General features: G+C 52.3%; 1 protein-coding gene across 11 annotated transcripts in view; it reads left to right on the top strand.

Moving 5' to 3' along the window:
- The window catches only part of MSI2 (musashi RNA binding protein 2), a 376,280-nt gene that overhangs the window by 338,880 nt on the left and 19,171 nt on the right, over positions 1-18,229 (top strand). For 6 of the 11 annotated variants that reach the window (XM_036879856.2, XM_036879852.2, XM_057501320.1 and 3 more), the window contains one exon: positions 7,009-7,071. The exons of 2 other annotated variants lie outside the window; for them this stretch is intronic. In XM_036879856.2, the coding sequence (XP_036735751.1) occupies positions 7,009-7,071 (63 nt within the window). Of the gene's footprint in view, positions 1-5,664; positions 5,757-7,008; positions 7,072-10,570; positions 10,621-18,229 lie in introns of those variants that run through there. 3 more of the 11 variants (XR_005023616.2, XM_036879855.2, XM_057501321.1) reach the window with 2 other exon arrangements.

Genomic DNA, 18,229 nt, shown 5'->3' with positions numbered 1-18,229 from the left:
GGACCAATGGTCAGACCAGTGGTTCAGCCAGACACCCGTTGGTAGTAGGTGGGAGAGAGTCTCATAGGCAGAAATGGCAGGTTTCATGAAGAGTTGGGGCAGGGGTGGTGTGGCGTGGAAGGAGAAAAATCTCAAAATAGTTTGCTGATGTCTCCTGAGAAACTATGGTTTGGAACCCCTTCACTGTGAAGGTCTTGGTCTTGGTCCCAGAGCGACAGGCAGGTATTTGTTCTGTGGGCACAAGGGTGTCCCTGGGTTATCTGGGACCACAAATGGCTGGCACAGAATGGTGAGGGCTTTGGAATGAACTCCCTGTGGCCATTCTTACCCTCGAGATATTGCTGGAGAGACTGATGCTGAACAGTGTCCTCGCAGGGCCAGGGGCCAGCGCTGGAGCGCTTGTAACGTGTCAGCTGTTCCTCTGCTGGCCCTCCAGCCAGCATTGCAGAGAAACCTCAGCTCATTCCCAAGGCCCAGCTGATCAGGCCAAGGGTGATGGGAGCTGGACTCTGGAACCAGGCGAGGATCTGCCACCTGACCCCAGCTCAGTGGGTAGTGACCGAAAAGAATTTTTCAGGGTCCTGAATCTCAGTCATGTGGAATGTGAGCTGTGGGCCTGGAGCAGCTACAGGTGGGCACAAGTTTCCACTCTTGGAGGAGCCAGAGGGCAGCTCTGAGCACCTCCCATTTGCTTTCGCAGCCCTCACTTCAAGAAGCTTTGAGCTGAGAGCCAGGCCAGGCTTGAGATTAAGGCCCATTCCCCAGCTGCAGATTCAGACACCAAGAAAAAGATGAGGATCTGCAAAGTGCCATGTAGAGTGGAGGGGCAGGCCTCGTGCACTCCTGGTCCTCAGGGACATGGTGCAGCGGGCCCTCTGGTGTGCCCTGTCACCTCCAGGTTGGAGGGAATCTGCAGGCCAACGCACACCTTCCACTTCCCACTTGGCACCCTGGGTCTGCGCTTGCCCCTTCTGGGACTTTCCTTGTTGTTTCCAAAGGATGTTCCCTGGGTTCTGTTTGCTGCTACCACCCCTTTCCTCCAAACAGGCTCTCTGACAACCAGGCTTTATAAAACCTCGCAAAGGTTTGATGCTGCAGTGTACTTCCTCTTCGTCCCTATTGAAACATCTCAAGAGAAAGTTAAGCTAAACAATTGCATTGAAAATTATTTGGGGCAATTTTTGTGCCATCCCCCTGCTGTAGGGTTCAACAGCCTCAAGACTGGGAAGATCCAGGACCAGGCCTGAGCTGCAGCCCCTCCCCTCCCCTTCCCCAGGCAGGCAGGCCTGGTCATCTCTTTGGCCCCTCTGCCTTCCCTTTCAGTGACTGTCATTTTCCCCAGCTAGGGCAAAGCATCTCCGGTGGACATTCTCTCCAGCACCCCTGTCCCCAGCAGCAGCTCCCAGGCCTCTGGGTCCAGGGATCTCCACAAAAATGGCACAGTTGGTGTCCCTGGGGAATGTCAGGCTTGCTCCTAAAAAGGTGTGTGGAAATCAGATTCCTATTTTGAGTGCCAGAAACTCAGAGGTTTTTTTTCAAATGGATATATATCAGCTTCCTTCAAAGCAAAATTTTACAGTTTGATCATGTAAATGTGTCCCTTCGGTTATCGATATCCCCCCTCTTCAGGCCCTCTGTTCCAACCTGAACCCCTGGATCCTCCTATTCCAAAGTTGTGTCACCAACTTTTTTCCACCCTGTCCCTGCTTGCAGCTGCCACTCACTCACTTTCTGCACAGAAGACAAAGCTGTGAGCTTCCTTTAGAAGAACTGGCCATGTCATACCAGGCAGGCCTGCCCAGGGGGTAGGGAGGGTCCTGGGCCAGCCAGATGACAGATGATGGCATCTCTAAACTCTTGTAGGACATGTTTCCTACGTTCTGGGTGGCAGTTTTTCTTTGGGTTGCTTATTTTTGAGTGTTTGGGTTCAGCAAAGCAGCACTGAATGTATGAACCATGTACATAAAAGAATGTATGAACCGGAACCGTGTACAGAAATTGCTGGTGGGGGAGCTGCAGCGCATGCTGCAGAAGTAGGAAAAATTGTCTTTCATAAGGGGCCATTCGAGATGGTAATGCACATTACAAGAACATGCTTTGTAAAGATCCTCAAAATCACAGCCTGTCAGAGGATAAGGAACCTCAGAATACTCTCAGATTCTCTTTTTGTGAGAGGCACAAAGGGGCTCACTGGCTCATCCAGGGTCACAGAAATAAGTAGTGACTGCACCAGAACCATATCCCCGGCAGTCCACTCCCAGGCTGACATCTTCTCATGCCAGGAAGGGGAGAGGATACCAAGGAGGCTGCACATGACCTGATACCCTGCAGCAGACAGGGCAGTGCACCCTTTCCATGTTCACTAAACAGTAAAGACACCCCAAGGCTTCCTGCAAATCAGCGCTTCTCTACCACCATGGTGCTTGAGACTCATTCGGAAGGCCTTGAAATGCTAGGGGCATGGGTCCCAACCGATTCTTTGTGTGCTGTTAAAGCTCCCCAGCCAGGAGAGAGACGTACTGCTCTGGATTGAGACCCTGCAGTGGGTCTCACAGGAGATGTTCACAAGCATTAAATTGCCCACTGTACTCCCAGGAGGGCCTCTCCTTCCACAAGGTAGCGGAGTGATGGGCTGTGCAGATGTGTGCCACAATTTTAACTTTTTTAAAATTTTGAAAGCCTTTAAACCAATGTCTCACCCTTGGTTGCACACTGGGATTGCCTGGGGAAGCATTTAAAGGCCCCGCTGTTCAGGCTATACCCCAGATGAGCCAGAATCTCCAGGGTGGGACCCAGGCCTCTGCATTTGCTCCCCCACCCCCTGCGGGGTCCAGGGAGCAACGAGGGATGAGGATCAGTGCCTTACACGGAGCAAGGCACCCTCCCCTGGGCAAATTAGGCTCCTGGCCACTTCTGTGGTCACTTGCACCTGCCACGCCTTGGGGCAGACAGGCAGTTGAAGGTTCAGGCGGCACCCCTGTTCAGCGGCAGGTCACCCAGAGCAGGGACTCCCAGCCCTGGCCCTCCTTCACCACATCAGGGCATCCTGACCATCATCAGCTGATGCTCCACGAGAATCTTCTGTGGGGCATACTCTGGGCTAGGTCCAAAGTAGGGTGTGTGACTCGGTTCCTGCCGTAGAAGAATTTGTCACCCATCAAGGGAAGTAAGATGTGTACATAAAAATAACTGCTTAGGTAAGGCAGAAGCCAGTAAGTGCCGCACGAACAGTAAAAAGTAGGTGTGTGTCATATAATTTTCAAAAAACTCAGAAGTGCAACTGACTTCTAATTTGCAATAAATTCTCACAGCTCCAAAAAGTCCAGAAAAGTGTCTCATTCACTGTCAGTGGGATAGTGAAAACCAAGCCTGGATTTCCACCATTGACACTACATTCCTTTGTACCTAGACATCCTCTTATTGCATGCAAGTTTCTCTAACAGGAGGAGCAGGCTGCATTTCCAAAACCTGATTCCCAATAGGCAACCTGTAGCTCTCAGGCCCTGAGATTTTTATCAACAAGACATTTTTCTCCTTTCTTCCTGATTTACTACTAAGAAATGAAAGTTTTAAGACCCCTAGGGTCATGCCAGCCTGCTTGGCCCACTCATCATTAGAGCTGAACAGAATGTATATCCTAACTCTGAGCTAGGGAAATTGAGCCCCTCTTAAATGATGTCATGCAATTGGACATTATGAAGGATTACAGAGCACTGTCATCTGTAAAGAATTCAGGCCACCTGTGTGCCCGAGCTCCATCTTACCATATGGCCCACCATGGAGAAAGGGGGACAGCCCTGCATGGGGTAGAGTCCTATCTTGAAGGCAGGGTTGATGGCTGGGCAGGCTTCATGAAAATGACAGCTAACACTCACGTAAGCTTACTTCCTGGCAGGCATTTGTCTAAGTGCTTTGTATATTAACCCTGCACTAATGTCATCATCTTGTTTACAAGGAACATCAAGGCAAAGAAAGGTTAAGCAACTGGCTCAAAATCACACAGCTAGTAAGTGGTTGAGCCAAGATTTGAATGCAGAAAGGCTCCGTGTCTGTGCACTTAGCTGTTGTGCTAACCTGCCTCACAAGGAGAGGCCTGGTTGCCCGGTTCATGTGTTGGCCAGGCAGGCTGTGTGGAGGGGGGACCTCCCTCTCCACATTCCCCAAAGCAGGGGGAGATGGTCATCTCCCGCACTAGGTGGTGGGGTGCTAGGGCAGCCCTGGGCACTCGTGGACCACAAGGCTACTACCACAGCTCTGCTTGGGGCTCAGCCTCCGGGAGAAGCCCTGATCCTTGCCAGATGTTCCATCAAATTCCCCAAGGTCTTCCCCTGAGTTACCCCTGCCAGGCCTGTTCTCTCCTTGGCAGCCCAGACCCCTCTCCCTCCAGAAATAAAGTAAGAGATATTTCCCAGGGAGGTAGCCTGCCACAGGTGACCCCTGGCACCTCAGGGCCTGGGAAGAAATGCTGAAAACAGGACCCTGAGGCTCATCAGGAAGGCTTCTCCTCCTGCACGTCCGGCTCTCCCAGGTGCAACCCTGGGAGGGCTCGTTTCCAGCAGGTCCCGTGTGCTGGACAGGCTGTCGTCCATCGGGACAGCTACAGGCCAAGGTCGTGCCTGCTGCTTTGACCCCTGACATCCCCTGTCTGGGGCAGCCCCAACCCCAACACACACACAGACCCCTTTCCTGGATCTGGGCTTGCCCAGCCACCAAGGAGAGCCCCCTGGCCCTGGAAATAGCATCAGGGACTTTTCCGCCGGGTCATTTGGAGAACATATGTGGAGTGACCAGTCAGGCTAGGTGGCCTAACAGGACAGGAGGGACATGGTGGGGAAGGGGACCAGGAGGACAGGCTTGGGAGGACCCTGTGCATCCCTGTCCTCCCCTCCAGGAGATTGTCAAGGAGGCTGGTCTGGTCTGGAGCTGTGGCCCTGGTGTCTCAGAGGCAGTGTGGGAGGGGTCACCACGGAGCTGAGCCGGGAGGGGCAGGCGGGGTGGCTCTCCTCCCCACCCCCTCTTCTCACTCCATCCGCTTAGCCTGGTTTTTGATGACTGAGATTAAGCTCCAGCCCTTAGCGGTGTCTGCTGCTCAGTGGCCAGCAGGAGCCTTTATCTGAGATTAAGGATAATGGATTTCCTTTCTTGGATGAGTTTTTTTTTCCCCCTTCCTCTTTCTTTTGGACTTTTCATCCAAAATGCGTTCAACTCCAGAAAATAGACCTTTTATTAAATGTCTTTTTATTGACTAAACTCCCCTCCCCCAGTTCTGCTCGCCATCTTCCCCCACAACCACCTTTTCATGCTTCCACAGAAACCTTCTGTTTCAAGTACAAGGTGAGAAGGCAAAAGAATAGCCTGCCCTTCTCTCCCACCTGCTTCCTCCTCCCTCTGGGTCCCCTGAGCCCTGCCACCTGCGGGAGCCTGGTGTACTGAGTTGGGGCAGGGAGAAAGAACTTGACCTCTTCCTTATTTCCTTCAGCACTTTCCACCGGCACCACCTTTTCAGAAACCTAGATCCCGCTTGAAAGAAATGGGGAGAGGACTTGGTGTGAGGCCCTTCTTTGGGCCCCAGCAGAGTTCATTGCTGTCCCTGGGGGGAGGGAGCTGGAAGACCCAGACTGTGTACATTCATTTCACCTGGATCTTTCTTTTCCCCTTCCACAGCCCTATTACCATATTTAAATGCAAGTATGTCTCTCTTCATTGACATTTTCAGTAGCTTAGCTGACCTTTTAGAGTAGCTCGATCCCTTTTGAACTTCTTCCCTCCCCAGTAGCTCCGTGTAGCTGAGACAGTAGTCTTAGAGTTTAGAGGGCTTCTAGTTTGCGGTGCCTGGGGGATGGTTCTCTTTCTCTCTTCCCTCTGTGCTCCCTACCCTCCAACGGTGCATGTCTTCCCCACACTGTCCCCTAGCAATTCCCATTTGGAAGGCTCACCGGTGAAGCTGAGCAGCTCTGGCAGGGCTCTGTTGTTTGCTGCTGGCTTTTGGCACATCATTTGAAACCAGTCACTGGAAATGGGTCTAGGGATCAGGCCTCCAAGTGTCTGCCTTCATGGCAGAGGGTGTTTGTTTCATGTGTAGTGTATCCGTGTGTGGCTCTGTGCATATGTTGGTGGCCAAGAGAAGCCCAGGGAAGGGACTCGCCCACCTCTTTCTTCACATGGACATTGTGCAGCTGCACTGGTTCACCTGTCCTTCTGAATTTTAGTCGCATCAGCCTTGCCACCTGGTGCATTATTAGGTAGCACAAAGACTTGATTGAGACCCCCCCAGGAGACCTTTCAGTGCCGACTTGATCAGGACAATGGAGCTCAGACAGAACAGCCAGGTTTAACTCCCAAAACATGCCTCAGGAGGTTGAAACACTGAGAAGGATGAAGCTACAGGGCTCACCTCTTGTGGGTCCTCACAGCTGGCTCGGTGTGTACACAGTCAGCCAACACCCCCATAATGCTTCACCCTTGGGCCCGGGCCTGTGGCACTGCCGATCTGAAGTGCTAATGAGTAGTGGAGTTAGGAGGCTGGGCAAACCTGCAGGGCCCGCAGAGAATAGCTGGAGTTAAGCTGTGCCCTGGCCAAGATGCCTGTTCTGTCCAGAGGCCGTGGCAAGGGCCTCCTGCCTGGTGCTCAGGGCTGACTGCTCCCCCGGGCCCCGGCATGCTTGGCCCTGCTCTGGACAGGCCCTGCGGAGCCCGGGGTGTCAGTGCAGGGGCAGCAGGGAGCTGTGCCCCCTCAAGATGGGGTCCTCCTAATCCTCTTGCATTATTTTGGTGTGCCTTCCAGAACCAGTTTCCAGGCTGACAAATATGTAAGAATCAAACACATCTAAAGATGCTGTGCCTTCCAGAAGCCCGAGAGCCGCTCATCTGCGTCCCTCCTGAAAGCTGACCCGTGGCAACCCCTTCCCACTCCTGCACTTTGTGGGGGAGGGGGAGTGTGGCCGGGAGGCCGGCCTGTCCACGCCTCCCAGGGTCTCTCCTTCACTCCTGCTCCTCTCTCTCCGCCAGGCTTCCCAGCAGCGGCTTATGGACCAGTGGCGGCAGCAGCAGTGGCGGCAGCCAGAGGCTCAGGTAGGAAGGTGCACGTGACAGGCGGCTCCCAGGCAGCCCCAGTGTGCAGGGCAAGGTAAAGGCCCTGTCAGATCTGTGTGGCTGCATCTGTCCACTACTCTCGCCACAGCCAGGAGGGTGGAAGCTCCCCGTGGGGGTCAGTCCCAGGACCGGAACCAAAGGTGGATTGTTATTCTCTCATTGAGAACAGAGAAATGAATTTCTTTTTGACTTTGGACCACCCCTTCACCTTATAACAGGCTTTAGGGCTCCTGGGGTAATTTCTCTCCTCGGCTTCTGCTGGTGCACTAGGCTCCCTTCCTCAGGTCTCTGACCCAGCCAGAGAAGTTGCAGGTTGTGAGAGGGAAGCTCAGAGCCCATCCATATGCTCCTGACCTCGGAGCAACCAGCCCTCACAGCCCCTGCTGCCCCTGGCAGATAGACCTGCTCATCTGGCCAATCCCTGAGGCCCTGAAAGCCCAAAGTGGGGCCACCCTTGGCCTCAGTGAAAGGAAGCTGCTATTTCTTGAAGTTTCATGCCAGACTCTCTCTTCTTAGCAGAGACCAGAGAGCTCCTGGGCTCCAGCTGCCAAGGGAATGGGGTTTTCTCTCCCTTGAGGTCACTCCAGTCCTTCAGTCTCCAAATCCAGCCTTTTAGGAGGTCTGGAACCCCTCAAGTGAGGTGGGAACATTTTCCCAGTGGCACTGTGGGGTCAGGCTGGAGCTGGGGCTCCTCCAGGATGCAGGCCCCCAGGGGCCTCTGTCCCTTTCCCCTGGATGCTCTGCCTGCCTAAGGAAACAGGGCTTCTGCTGTGTGCTGGGCACCCTGTGAGGCCTCCTGGCCTCCCCGACCACCCACACACACCATGACCGCTGGGAGACCCTTGCTCCCCTAACCCAAGAAGCCATTGTTTGCAGCTCTCTGCCCTCCCACTGCCCCCATAACACCCCAGGAACAGGGTGCTGGAGCACCCAGAGAAGTGAGTAGTTTGCTGTAACAGGGCCCTGAGGAGGGCAGGGGGGAAGGTGCTGGTGAGGGTACCAGGAAATGGGGCATTAAAAGCCCAGAGGACAAATGCCAAAAACCCAAACCCTGAGTGATAAGAGACTGGCACAGTGAGGCCCTTTAGAAACATCAGTAAAACTCCGTTCCATGCAAACTGGCACTGCCTCGAGCTACAAAGGATCCACTCCCCGGAACCACCCCCTGGGGATTTGTTGGCCAGGCTGGGCAATTCCCAGCGGGCTGCCGAGGGCCAACTGGCCAGAGAGCCGGTGGACTGACAGGCAGGGACAGAAAACCGGGCGCCGTCCTCAGCCTCTCCCTGCCCCAGCCGGCCTCCAAAGGCCCCGCCTGCCCTCCAGCCACTGTCCCTCGGTCCTCTCCTGCCTGGGGGCGGGTGCACAGCTGCCTCCTGTCTCCCTGTTCTGTTTGGTTTTGTAGCTTAAGTGCTTTTTGGTATCATTATAAACGATCCTGTCTACCTGTGCCTGGTGGGGGGGGACAAGAAAAAGAAAGTCTTGAGATTTTTGAGTGTTGGTGGTTGTTTTCTCCGTTCAGTTTCTTTCTTATTATATAACTTGGATTATGAAACTAAACTTTAACCCGAAATTAACCCTGCCTCTCTCCCCACCCCCATTCTCCTTGACTTCATGGCAAGTTTAAAGGGCAGCATGGGGTTCTTTGCGAGTCTGAGAGTGGTCTCCCCATGGTGTGTGCCCCCTTCTGCCACCCACCCTCTCATGGTCCCCCAGAGCCAGGAGGGAGGCCCACCATCCCCTCTAACTCCTAACCCCAAAGGTCAGAGCCATCTCCAACCACACTTTTGTTTTTAGGATCAGTGGTGTTTTATTTGTAGCCATTTCCATCGGGAGCCCTGTCTCCCAGAGGCCATCCTAGGTCAGCCATGCTCATTGCTGCACTGTTAGTGAATTCTATTCAGGAGCGTGCTCCCAGACCGCCTGCCCCACACCAGCCTGGGATAGCGTAAGGAGTAAATCCTCAACTCAGAGGTGCCCACCCCCCAGGGTGCAGGCTTGGCCAGGAAGCTACAGGGCACCCACGGTGCTGCCCAGGGTCAGTGGCAGGGGACAATAACTAGTCTGTGCCTGCCAAAGTCCAAGCGCCACTTTGGCTGGAAGACGCCAGCCCACGGGTAGACAAATTAGACCAGCCCCCTTCCCACCCTCTCCAGGCCTGGGGCTGGGTTACAAGTTGGGGAAGGAAGAGCTCTGCCGGTCTGTCAGTGCATTTTGGCCAGTAGGGACTATCCCCTCCTTCCCTCTATGAAATTATCTGGACTCTGAGCCTGGCAGGATAGCTAGTCATTAACCTGTGCAGTAGCCCCTCAGTGGCAGTTTGGCATATATGCAAGGGGCTGCAGAGACTTGCTCGGCTTTGTGTGTCAGTCCTGGCCAGCAGGGGCTCACTGAGGACTGACTGCCAGTTCTACCTTCCCCCGCTCCTGCCCCACCCATCCCAACTTTTCCCAGGGGACAGGGACGCTCTCTCAGGCTCCGGAGCAGGCAGCCTCGGCTAATTGGAGGGCAACACAAGTTCAATTGCATTCTCTTGTAGAGAGGAGCTGGTTCAGGGAGGCTGTGGGGGTACCAACCTTGAGCTTGGTACCATGCTGAACCTGGCAGGTGACTCAGAGCAACAGGAAGCATAGGCTCTGCTCCCCAGGGGCTCTCAGGCTTGCTTTAGGGATTAGGCGTCCTATGGAAGGCCCCTTTTTTGTCTTTCATTTTTGTCTGGCTTCACAGTTTTGTCTGTCCATATTGTGATGCATGGGGGCGCTTCCTGAGGTGTGAGCACCTGCCATGGGCTGCAGGGCGGGAAGCAGCTTCGTTTTGCTCAGGTTGGCAACTGGTATGGACGAGGGCTGTGGTGTCAGGGTAGGAGGTCCGGGGAGCCTTGAGCTCTGCAACCACCTCAGCTGCCTCCTCTGGGCCAGCCTGCCCACCTTTTCCTAATTCACGTAGGACCTGAGGTGCGCAGGGCTCAGGTGACCCTGCCAGGGGAGGTCCCTGCCGACTCCTAGATAACTTCACTATCAGTGGTCACGTTTCTTTCACCTCCACCCGGTAGTTTGAAATGTCATCTTTTCTTGTGCTCAGTGGAGAGTTTGTTTGTTTATTTTGATCGTATTCATTCAGTTCCAGTGGCCCCATCATGTCCCACCCAGACCTAAATCCTGTTTGGCAAACAACTCCCCCTACAGGTGAGGGAAATGGTATGCATTTTCAGGCTATTTTATTTTGGGGGACATTCCAGGTGGGTCTGTGTATCAATCTTAGAGCTTCTGAGCCCCCTGCCTGACCCCAGCCCATCTCCGGCCCCAGCCAGGACCCCTTACTGTACTTTATACTTGCCAGCTTTATTCCAGTCTAGTAACATGAGCTCCTGACGGTGGTGGTGAGTGTGAGAGTCATGTTTCTATTGTCTTTTCTCTTGCTTGGTTGGGGCTGCGGTGAGAGAGTGTCTCTGAGGCATACTTTCCCGCCTCTCTTACACTAGGATCTGCACACCTCCTCTCAAACACTCTTCTGAGCACGCTCAGCGGGAAGGTTTGTCCACACCTATTAATCCTCTCTCAGTGTCCAGCTTCCTGTTAGTACCAGCTGGTTTGCATGTTTTTGCTTGTTCAGATGAAACAGTTCAAGAAACAAACTCATATCCAACTCTCCAGAAATGTCTTTTTTTTGTACACTTTCGTTTTCAATTTTTTTTTATTAGTTACAACTCCAAAACACCTGTTGTCCAGTAAAACATTTCACACCTCCCCTGCCTGTTCTTAGATTGTATGTATCTGTGGGACTGAACTAAATGCATGCACTGTAGTAGATGTACTGGTAGCTGTAGCTGTAGTTGTAGAACATGCATTGTTGAGTTGATATTACAGGGTCTTCGGCGGCTCGGCACAGCACGGCTGTCGGAAGGATAGCATGGGGGACCAGGAAGAGAAGGGGCTCCATATTTTCAATGTTGCCACGGGGCTTGGATCCATGTTCTCGCCATCAGCCACCACCACCTCCCCTCACGCTCCCTGCCCCCCCCCAGTGCAGAACCGGATCACCACCCTCAGCTCTAGCCTTCTCAGCTGGGATCTCTGCAAAGAGCGTCCAGCTAGAGTGAAAGAGAATGGAACCAGGACTGGAAAGAGTCTGAACGTTCTTCTCGTTGTCTTCCTCATATGGTTCGTGAACAGAGCAGGTCTCTCATTTCTTACTGCGAGGCTCCCACAAGCCCTCTACTCCTTGAGTACTTTCCCAGCTCACATTCAGCCCTTCAAGGACACAGGTCCATGTGGCAGCCCTGTTTACATGGCCCACTCTTGGGGTAGGGGGAAGTGAGATATCGTAGGGGAAGAGATTAATGCATGCCCTCATGGCATGCATTGGGTCCTAGCGAAGGCTGGCTTTTGTTCCTAGGGTTGGTGAAGGTAGAGAAGCCATGAGGTGAGCTCCCCAGGGGGTGGGGCAAGCAAAGTGGTGACACTTCTAGTACAGACAGCATTGGTACAGCCACGTGGGGAAGGGGAAAGGAGGTGCAGAGGGAAGGGGGCCTGTAGCCCCTAAAGAGGAGGTCACAGTGTTCCTCCATCTCTCTAGGAAGACTTCCCAGTCCTGCAGCCTTTGCTCTTGGCTTAGGGGCGTGCATGGTCAGTCATGTCTAGACACTTGTCTCCCCTGCGTTTATGGCGACAGGCCATAAGGGAGTGCCAGAGGTCTCTTAGAGCTGCTGGCGCTGTCCCTAGCTGTACAAGCTGATGGGAAGCGAAGTAGCCATTGCCACCTGGATCCGCTCTTTAAGTCAGGCTGGTTGGTGGCTCTGACCCAATGCTGCAGGAGGACACGGGTGGGATCAGAACCTGCAGGGGACAAGTTATCTATTATGGGAGACAGAAGCCCTGAAAGTCAGAGTCCATGAAGTCTCTACACGGTGTGAAGTGGCAGAGTGAAAGGGTAGCTCCATGGAGAGACGTAGAGGACTGAATGTGAGCAGCCTGGTCAGCCGTCAGCCAGAATGAGGGCCCCTAGGCCCAGGAAAGGAAGTCTGGGAGGAGCCATCCCTCTGGCTGGGCTGCAAGGGAGTGGCTGGGACTGTCAGACTTGGGGGCTGGAGTTGCTGAAGCTGCAGACTGACCCTGGCTGGAGAGCGGGAGAAGAGGGCGGGGACAGAAGGCAGACAGAGCAGGACTCCCCCCTACTGGTCTACATCCTAGGCTGACTGCTAGGAAGATGGCTTTGCTGCCCTGTGGCTGGACAAGCTAACAGTTTTTGTTCCAGTAGCTAAAATGAACAAGAGTATAATTCAAGTCAGGATAGGACAGTTTAACTTGAACCATAAAAATAAATGCTTTGGGGGGGAGAGTAGACACAGGTGCTCAAGAAGCAACCTTGCCTGTCCTACCCCTCTCAGGATGCTTTCCATGTCCCCAGTGACATCCTTTGCCTTATATGTATTAGGGACTAAGGGGTGTGAACAGCAGTGTCCCACATCTCCAGTTGCTGGAGGGATCCGGGCATTGTCTGCATCAGTCACAGCACAAGCTTTAGGGCTCCAGGTGTCACTCACAACAAGCATATATTGAAGGTGTGTTTTGTGCTGGGCACCAAGGAATATAAAGGCAAATAACACTTCTTGCCTTCAGTTGTCTGTGGATGTAGATCTCTCCTGCTTAAAGCCCTGTTTCCCATGATGCATGGTTTCTGGCGCTGTCAGCTTCATTTAAAAAAGCAAAGTGGATTAGCGTGCTGCCTTCATTTCTGAAGAGGGCTTTCTTTTGCCACCATCAGCAGGGTCCAATGTCCAGGAAGGGGGCGCTGTGGTGCAGTCATCTCTTTTTCCCACCCAGCCTCCCCTAGGCTAGCAGGGAGCATCTTTTGGGGGCTGTGCCCTCAAGATGGCCCATCTGTGGATAGGGTCACAGGGACACCCTCTCACTGGGATAGAGTCACATCTGTGACTGTGGAATAGAGCCAACACAGTAGCCTAGAGGGAGAGCAAATCTGTGACCCGTTAGGACCAGCTGCTGCAACCAGCTAGACTTACTCCAAACGTTCCATACTTCAGGACCTTCCCTGAATACATACCATCCCGTCCACTGCCTTGTGTTCTGGGGGTGGGCACCTTGTTTCTCAATTTGTCATTAAAATCTTCATTTCTGGGAGAATCAGGACTTTCACCATAAAGAGTCCAACATTGGATTTTGGTAACCTCAGTGAATTTATAATAACGTGCAAAGCTGCCTGCCACTGACCTCAGCTTCATTCATTTTCCAAGGGCTTTCGGACCAACCCTGTTGAGGATAAAATACATCAGCTCTGATCAATAATTGTGTAATAGAAATACTATGCACTTGATAAATCAACTCTAGTGCAATTAGCAACTAGCCTTGAAGCCCAGGCCTAAGTATAAGTTAATCCTATAGTGAATAGAGTGGGGAAGTGTTAATGGTCTCCTGAATCAGTGGAATTATTTTCAGTAGTGACACTTCCATGCCTGCCCCCTGAGATGGCTGGCCCTCTCTCTTGCTGGCTCAGGAGGGGAGTGTGGGGGTGTGGGGGTGCCCTGGAAGCTCCATAAGAGCATGTAGATAACAGAGAGGGGCAGAAGGACCCTCTCCTTGCCTCCTGAGCTGGGCAGGGCCACTGCAGGTTCTGGTGGCCCCAAAAGCTGGTGAGCCCACATGTTGGTGAGGACCATCAAAGGAGCACAGGTGCTCCATGGCTCCTTATGCTGCTGCAGAGCTTGGGCTGTCATGTCTATTACTACAGCTTTGCCACGAGACAGGCAGAAAGACAGAAATGTGGAGCCTGGTTTTACATGTTTGTTTGTTTTTATGAGAAAGCTAGGCTGTAGAATGGTCACATGACCCATCCAAAGGCACACAGCTGGGAAGCATGGCTTTGGGCAAGGATAAAGACCCCTGACCTTGAACCCAGGTCTTTGGCCTCCTTGAAGTAGCCCTGTGGCAGAAGCATGTTTGTTCATGAAGATTCACCTGCTACCCAGATGCCTGGCACATGCAGGATGGACTGGGAGGCTCTGGATCTAGAAACTTACAGTCTAATCTTTCAAATGTACTTTCCAGAACTGGGCCCCGGGCATATCTGCCATAGAGTTTAATTAAGCAGGTGGTTATTAAGTACAGTAACAACATGTGTGACAGACAGTGTCCCAGGCCTTGAATCAGGGAGCTTTTGGCTATATTAGAAAACCCAATTCAGCACAGTTCAGTATTATAAGGGATTTAGCTGCTGACCACCTGGAAGCTCAGCAGCAGAGTGGGCTTCAGGTATAGATTGTTCAGGACTCTTTTTCTACAGTTCTCTTCGTTTTGCCCTCCTTTTCCTTTCAATATTGTCTTTATGTTGGTTTCCCTATGGTGACAAAATGGCTGCAACAGTTTCCTGCTCCGCACTCTCCTGTCTAGAACAAGAGGGGGTCAGATGGCCCAGAATTCGAGTAAACATCCAGAGCATTGTGCTGCTTGGCTAAGCCCTGGGTTATGAGAACCAGTCACTGAGGGTGGGATCCATCCCCCTCTAATCTGAATAGCTCCTGCACACTTGGAGAAGGATAGATTTCCAGAGGAGACTCTGGGTGCTGATAAAGCAGGGAGAGGGAGAATGCTGCCGACTAGATAATAGTGAGTGCCCACAGCCCTGTTCATAGATGAATACAGAGCACAGTCTTGCTACAAGCACCTCCCACATTAGGTGGAGATGACGAACAGGTACAGCAAGATGCCATAAGCCCAGTAACAGAAGGAGCACAGAGGAGGAAGTGATTGGCTTTGTCTGGGAAGTCAGGGAGTGAGTGTTTCTGCATTTGAAGGACACATAGGAGCTCCCCAGGGAGCCTGGGGGAGCAGCATATGCAAAGCCACCAGAGCCCAGAACAGTAGAGTAGATTTGAAGCCCTGCAAGGGGTTCGCTCTGGCTGGAGAATAAAATGCAATGGGTGGAGGGAGACAGCAGCAGATAAACTAGAGAGCTGGGCAGAGCCAACCCAGGGGCCTTGGTGTCGTGCTGAAATGCTGGATTTGCATGGGCAGCTGGGAGCCCCAGCCTCAGAGGCCTGAAACCAGGAAGTGACATCAGACTTGTATGTTAGACAAGCTTTGACAGCAGGGTGGCTTAGAGAGGACTGAAGGCAGGAGGACATGTGGCAACTCTTGTACACTGTAAACGCTCCATAAATGTTCATCTATAGCTGCCTGGTGCGAGATGCTTCAGGCCTTTTACTCTTACCCATTAGCTGATTAACGGCTGGGCTCAACATCATGCCAGGGGGCTAGGGTAGGATGCAGACTTTCAGGGCATGGCCCTTACCCTCAAGGAATCCCCAGTCTGGAGGAGGATGCAGCACAGGATCAATGTAAGAACTGGCCTTTAGTAAGACTGGATTCCTGCGCGGTCAGAGAGCACTTGGGCCAGGGAAGCTCAGGTAGGTGATAAGATGTGGGCCTTGAAGGACTTGGACGGGGAGGACATTTCAGGTCAGACAACTTGGATAAAAGGTTGGCGGTGGGATGAGCAGGCCAGTGGGAGGCTGTCTAATAGGCAGTGGGGGTAGAGGCTTGAAAAGATAAATACAGGCTACATTCTGGGAGATCTTGAAAGCCAGATTGAGGCCGTCGTATTGGTGGGAGAGAGAGGCTGTTATTTTTTGTGGCAGTGGAGCCTGGTAAGGACAGAACTCCCCAAGGAAGCTCCACCCGGCAGCAGCGCCACAGAGCACAGCCTGACCCCTGGGCACTGGGCCCGGGCCGGGTTTGTGACCTAGAGCCAAGGGAGGGGAGCAGAGCGGGCAGCAGGCAGGCATGGAGGGCATTCCATGGCAGGAACTGCTCCTTGGTTCCCGTGGCTCTCCTTGGCTTCTCCTTCCTTACTCATTCCCTGCCCGGGCCATTGGTCCCCACTCCTGTGCCCTCATGGCAGCCGCTGCCCCTGCCTTTCTTCCAGTTCATTTCCCTCTGTCCTTGTCTTCACTTCCCCCAGCCCCCACCAACCCCCCATTAAATCTGGCTCAGACTGCCAGGAAGCCGCATCTGATTATCCCTGCCTGAGGCTTTAGCTCCACAACAGGGTCTTGTGTCCTTAGTCTCCTTCCTGATTGGTGAGTTCTACTGAACAAAAGGTGGGGTTTTGAGTTTTGGTAGATGTTCTGCACGAATCTCAGAGTGGTGCCTGTCTTCTTCAACTGTCTAAACAGTATAAACCATCAGTCCTCCAGGAGGCAAAGTCAGCCTCATTCTTAGTATAGATGACTCATTACTATGCAACTAGAGAAAGAAATACAGGGGCCCTTTGTGCCTGGATGCTTATTAATATTAATAAAAAGGTTTCTTCTTTCTGGCTTGGAATTCTGCAGCACAGGAGGTGGGCAAATAATGCTTTTGAACAGCTTTGATTGGCTGTTGGAATCCACTCTATTGACATCAATGGCCAAGAGAGTTCCAGCCAGTATCTTAAAGTTCACACCCACCTGGGCTGTCCCTTAAGGGAAGGATATGTTGCAAGTGGTTGATAGAATGCCAGAGACACTTCACAGCCAATTTTAATAAAGTAATAATAATAGTAATATCTTAGTAATAATGGTAGTAACTTGTATGTTTTATGAGTGAGTCAAATACTGTGCTAAGCCCACCTGTATTATCCCCTTTAATTGTCATAAGCCCATCAAGTGGGCACTATCATTCCCATTTTCACTTTTAAGATTTTAAATTTAAAACTCTGGCTTAGATAGCTTGTCTGTGGTAGCAGAGACAGAATTTGAGCTTAGGTCTGTCTCATCAGATCTGTGCTCTGAACCACCGTCAGTGGATGCTTAATCGTACCAGCCCTGCAACGCCTGAGCAAATCTCTGTATCTTTAAAACATACACTCAACAAAAAAACACTGCTGCCATCAACTCAATACTCCATATCCTTGGGGAAGGAGAGAGCCCAAAATCATTTACAAGAGGCCTCATGAGGCATTATATGTATTTTTTTTGCACCTACTTCTGCCGTTGCAGACTTAACGTCATAGTTCTGCCTGGTTTTGGCTGACATTTCTGATCTGGCTTCTGGTCCCTGAATCCTTACAGACCAAAGGCAGACAAAGGAGGCCCAGAGGAGGCGTGGCTGGGTAAGAGGCAGCCAGCCTGAAGGTAATTGTTTGAAAGGAGGCTTTAGCTAACACAAGACTGAAGGGAGTTAAGCACTGCCCGAAAGAAACTAGGCGGAGGAGAAAGGGACGGCCTCTTTGGACAGACAGACGTTCTCCGGGGGGATGAGTCCGCATCCAGTCCTGCGAGCTGTGAGGACTGAATCTACAAGGTCGTCGGGAAGCCAGCCCTAGAGCTGAGAAGGGATTGGCCTCCCAGTTGCTGGGGCTTTGCTTTGAGCCAATAGCTGAGGATGGGCGGGGCTGGACGCGGGTGTCCTGCGGGAAGACCAATCATCTTGCAAGAAGGCTGGACTCCCGGTACCATGGCAACCACAAGCAGGGTCTCATTTGTTTTGTAGATGAGTAATTACTACGCAATTAAAGAAAGCTAAAAATAAAGGGGCCCTTTGTTCCTGGTTGCTTATTAATATTAATTAATGAAATGGTCTGCCCAGGTCTGTGGTAAACAATGCAAACCTGTGTGCCTGTAGTAGAGCCCACTGTGGGAGGCAAAGGCTGGCTAGGCCGGCTTTCCCCTCCACTCCTGAAAGTTATTTCTGACTGTACCCTGCAGAAGGTTGGCTTTCCTGGCCTTGGTGGGAAGAAGAGCATCTGACTCACAGACACAGGGACCCAGGATGCTCTGGAATCAGGGAGTCAAGTTAAACACCGACCTTGGCAGAAGGGTCTGGTGGTGCAAACCCAGCCTCCAGAGAAGAGACCAGAAACACAGCAGCAAAACCAGAAAACCATACTGATGTTGGAGGAAACCCCTCACCCAGTTTTGCTATGTATCCTTGGCCATGGTTAGTTGACTTCTCTAGGTCTAGATTGTTGAGAACCAGGTTCATAAAATAGTCTTTAAACCTTCTATGAAGTAGCCCTGAGATTTCAGTATCTCCCCTCCCACCTGGCTTGAAGAGAAACAAATAGGGCTTGGAACTGTCTTGCTGGAAAGTTATGCAGTGTTCAGGGATTGGGCCCATAGTGTCCCAAGCTCTGACTTTGGGGACAG

Source organism: Manis pentadactyla, chromosome 4 (assembly GCF_030020395.1).
Source record: "Manis pentadactyla isolate mManPen7 chromosome 4, mManPen7.hap1, whole genome shotgun sequence".
NCBI lineage: Eukaryota > Metazoa > Chordata > Mammalia > Pholidota > Manidae > Manis > Manis pentadactyla.
The sequence above is the reverse complement of the archived record's forward strand: the minus strand, read 5'-3'. Positions and strand labels throughout refer to the sequence as shown.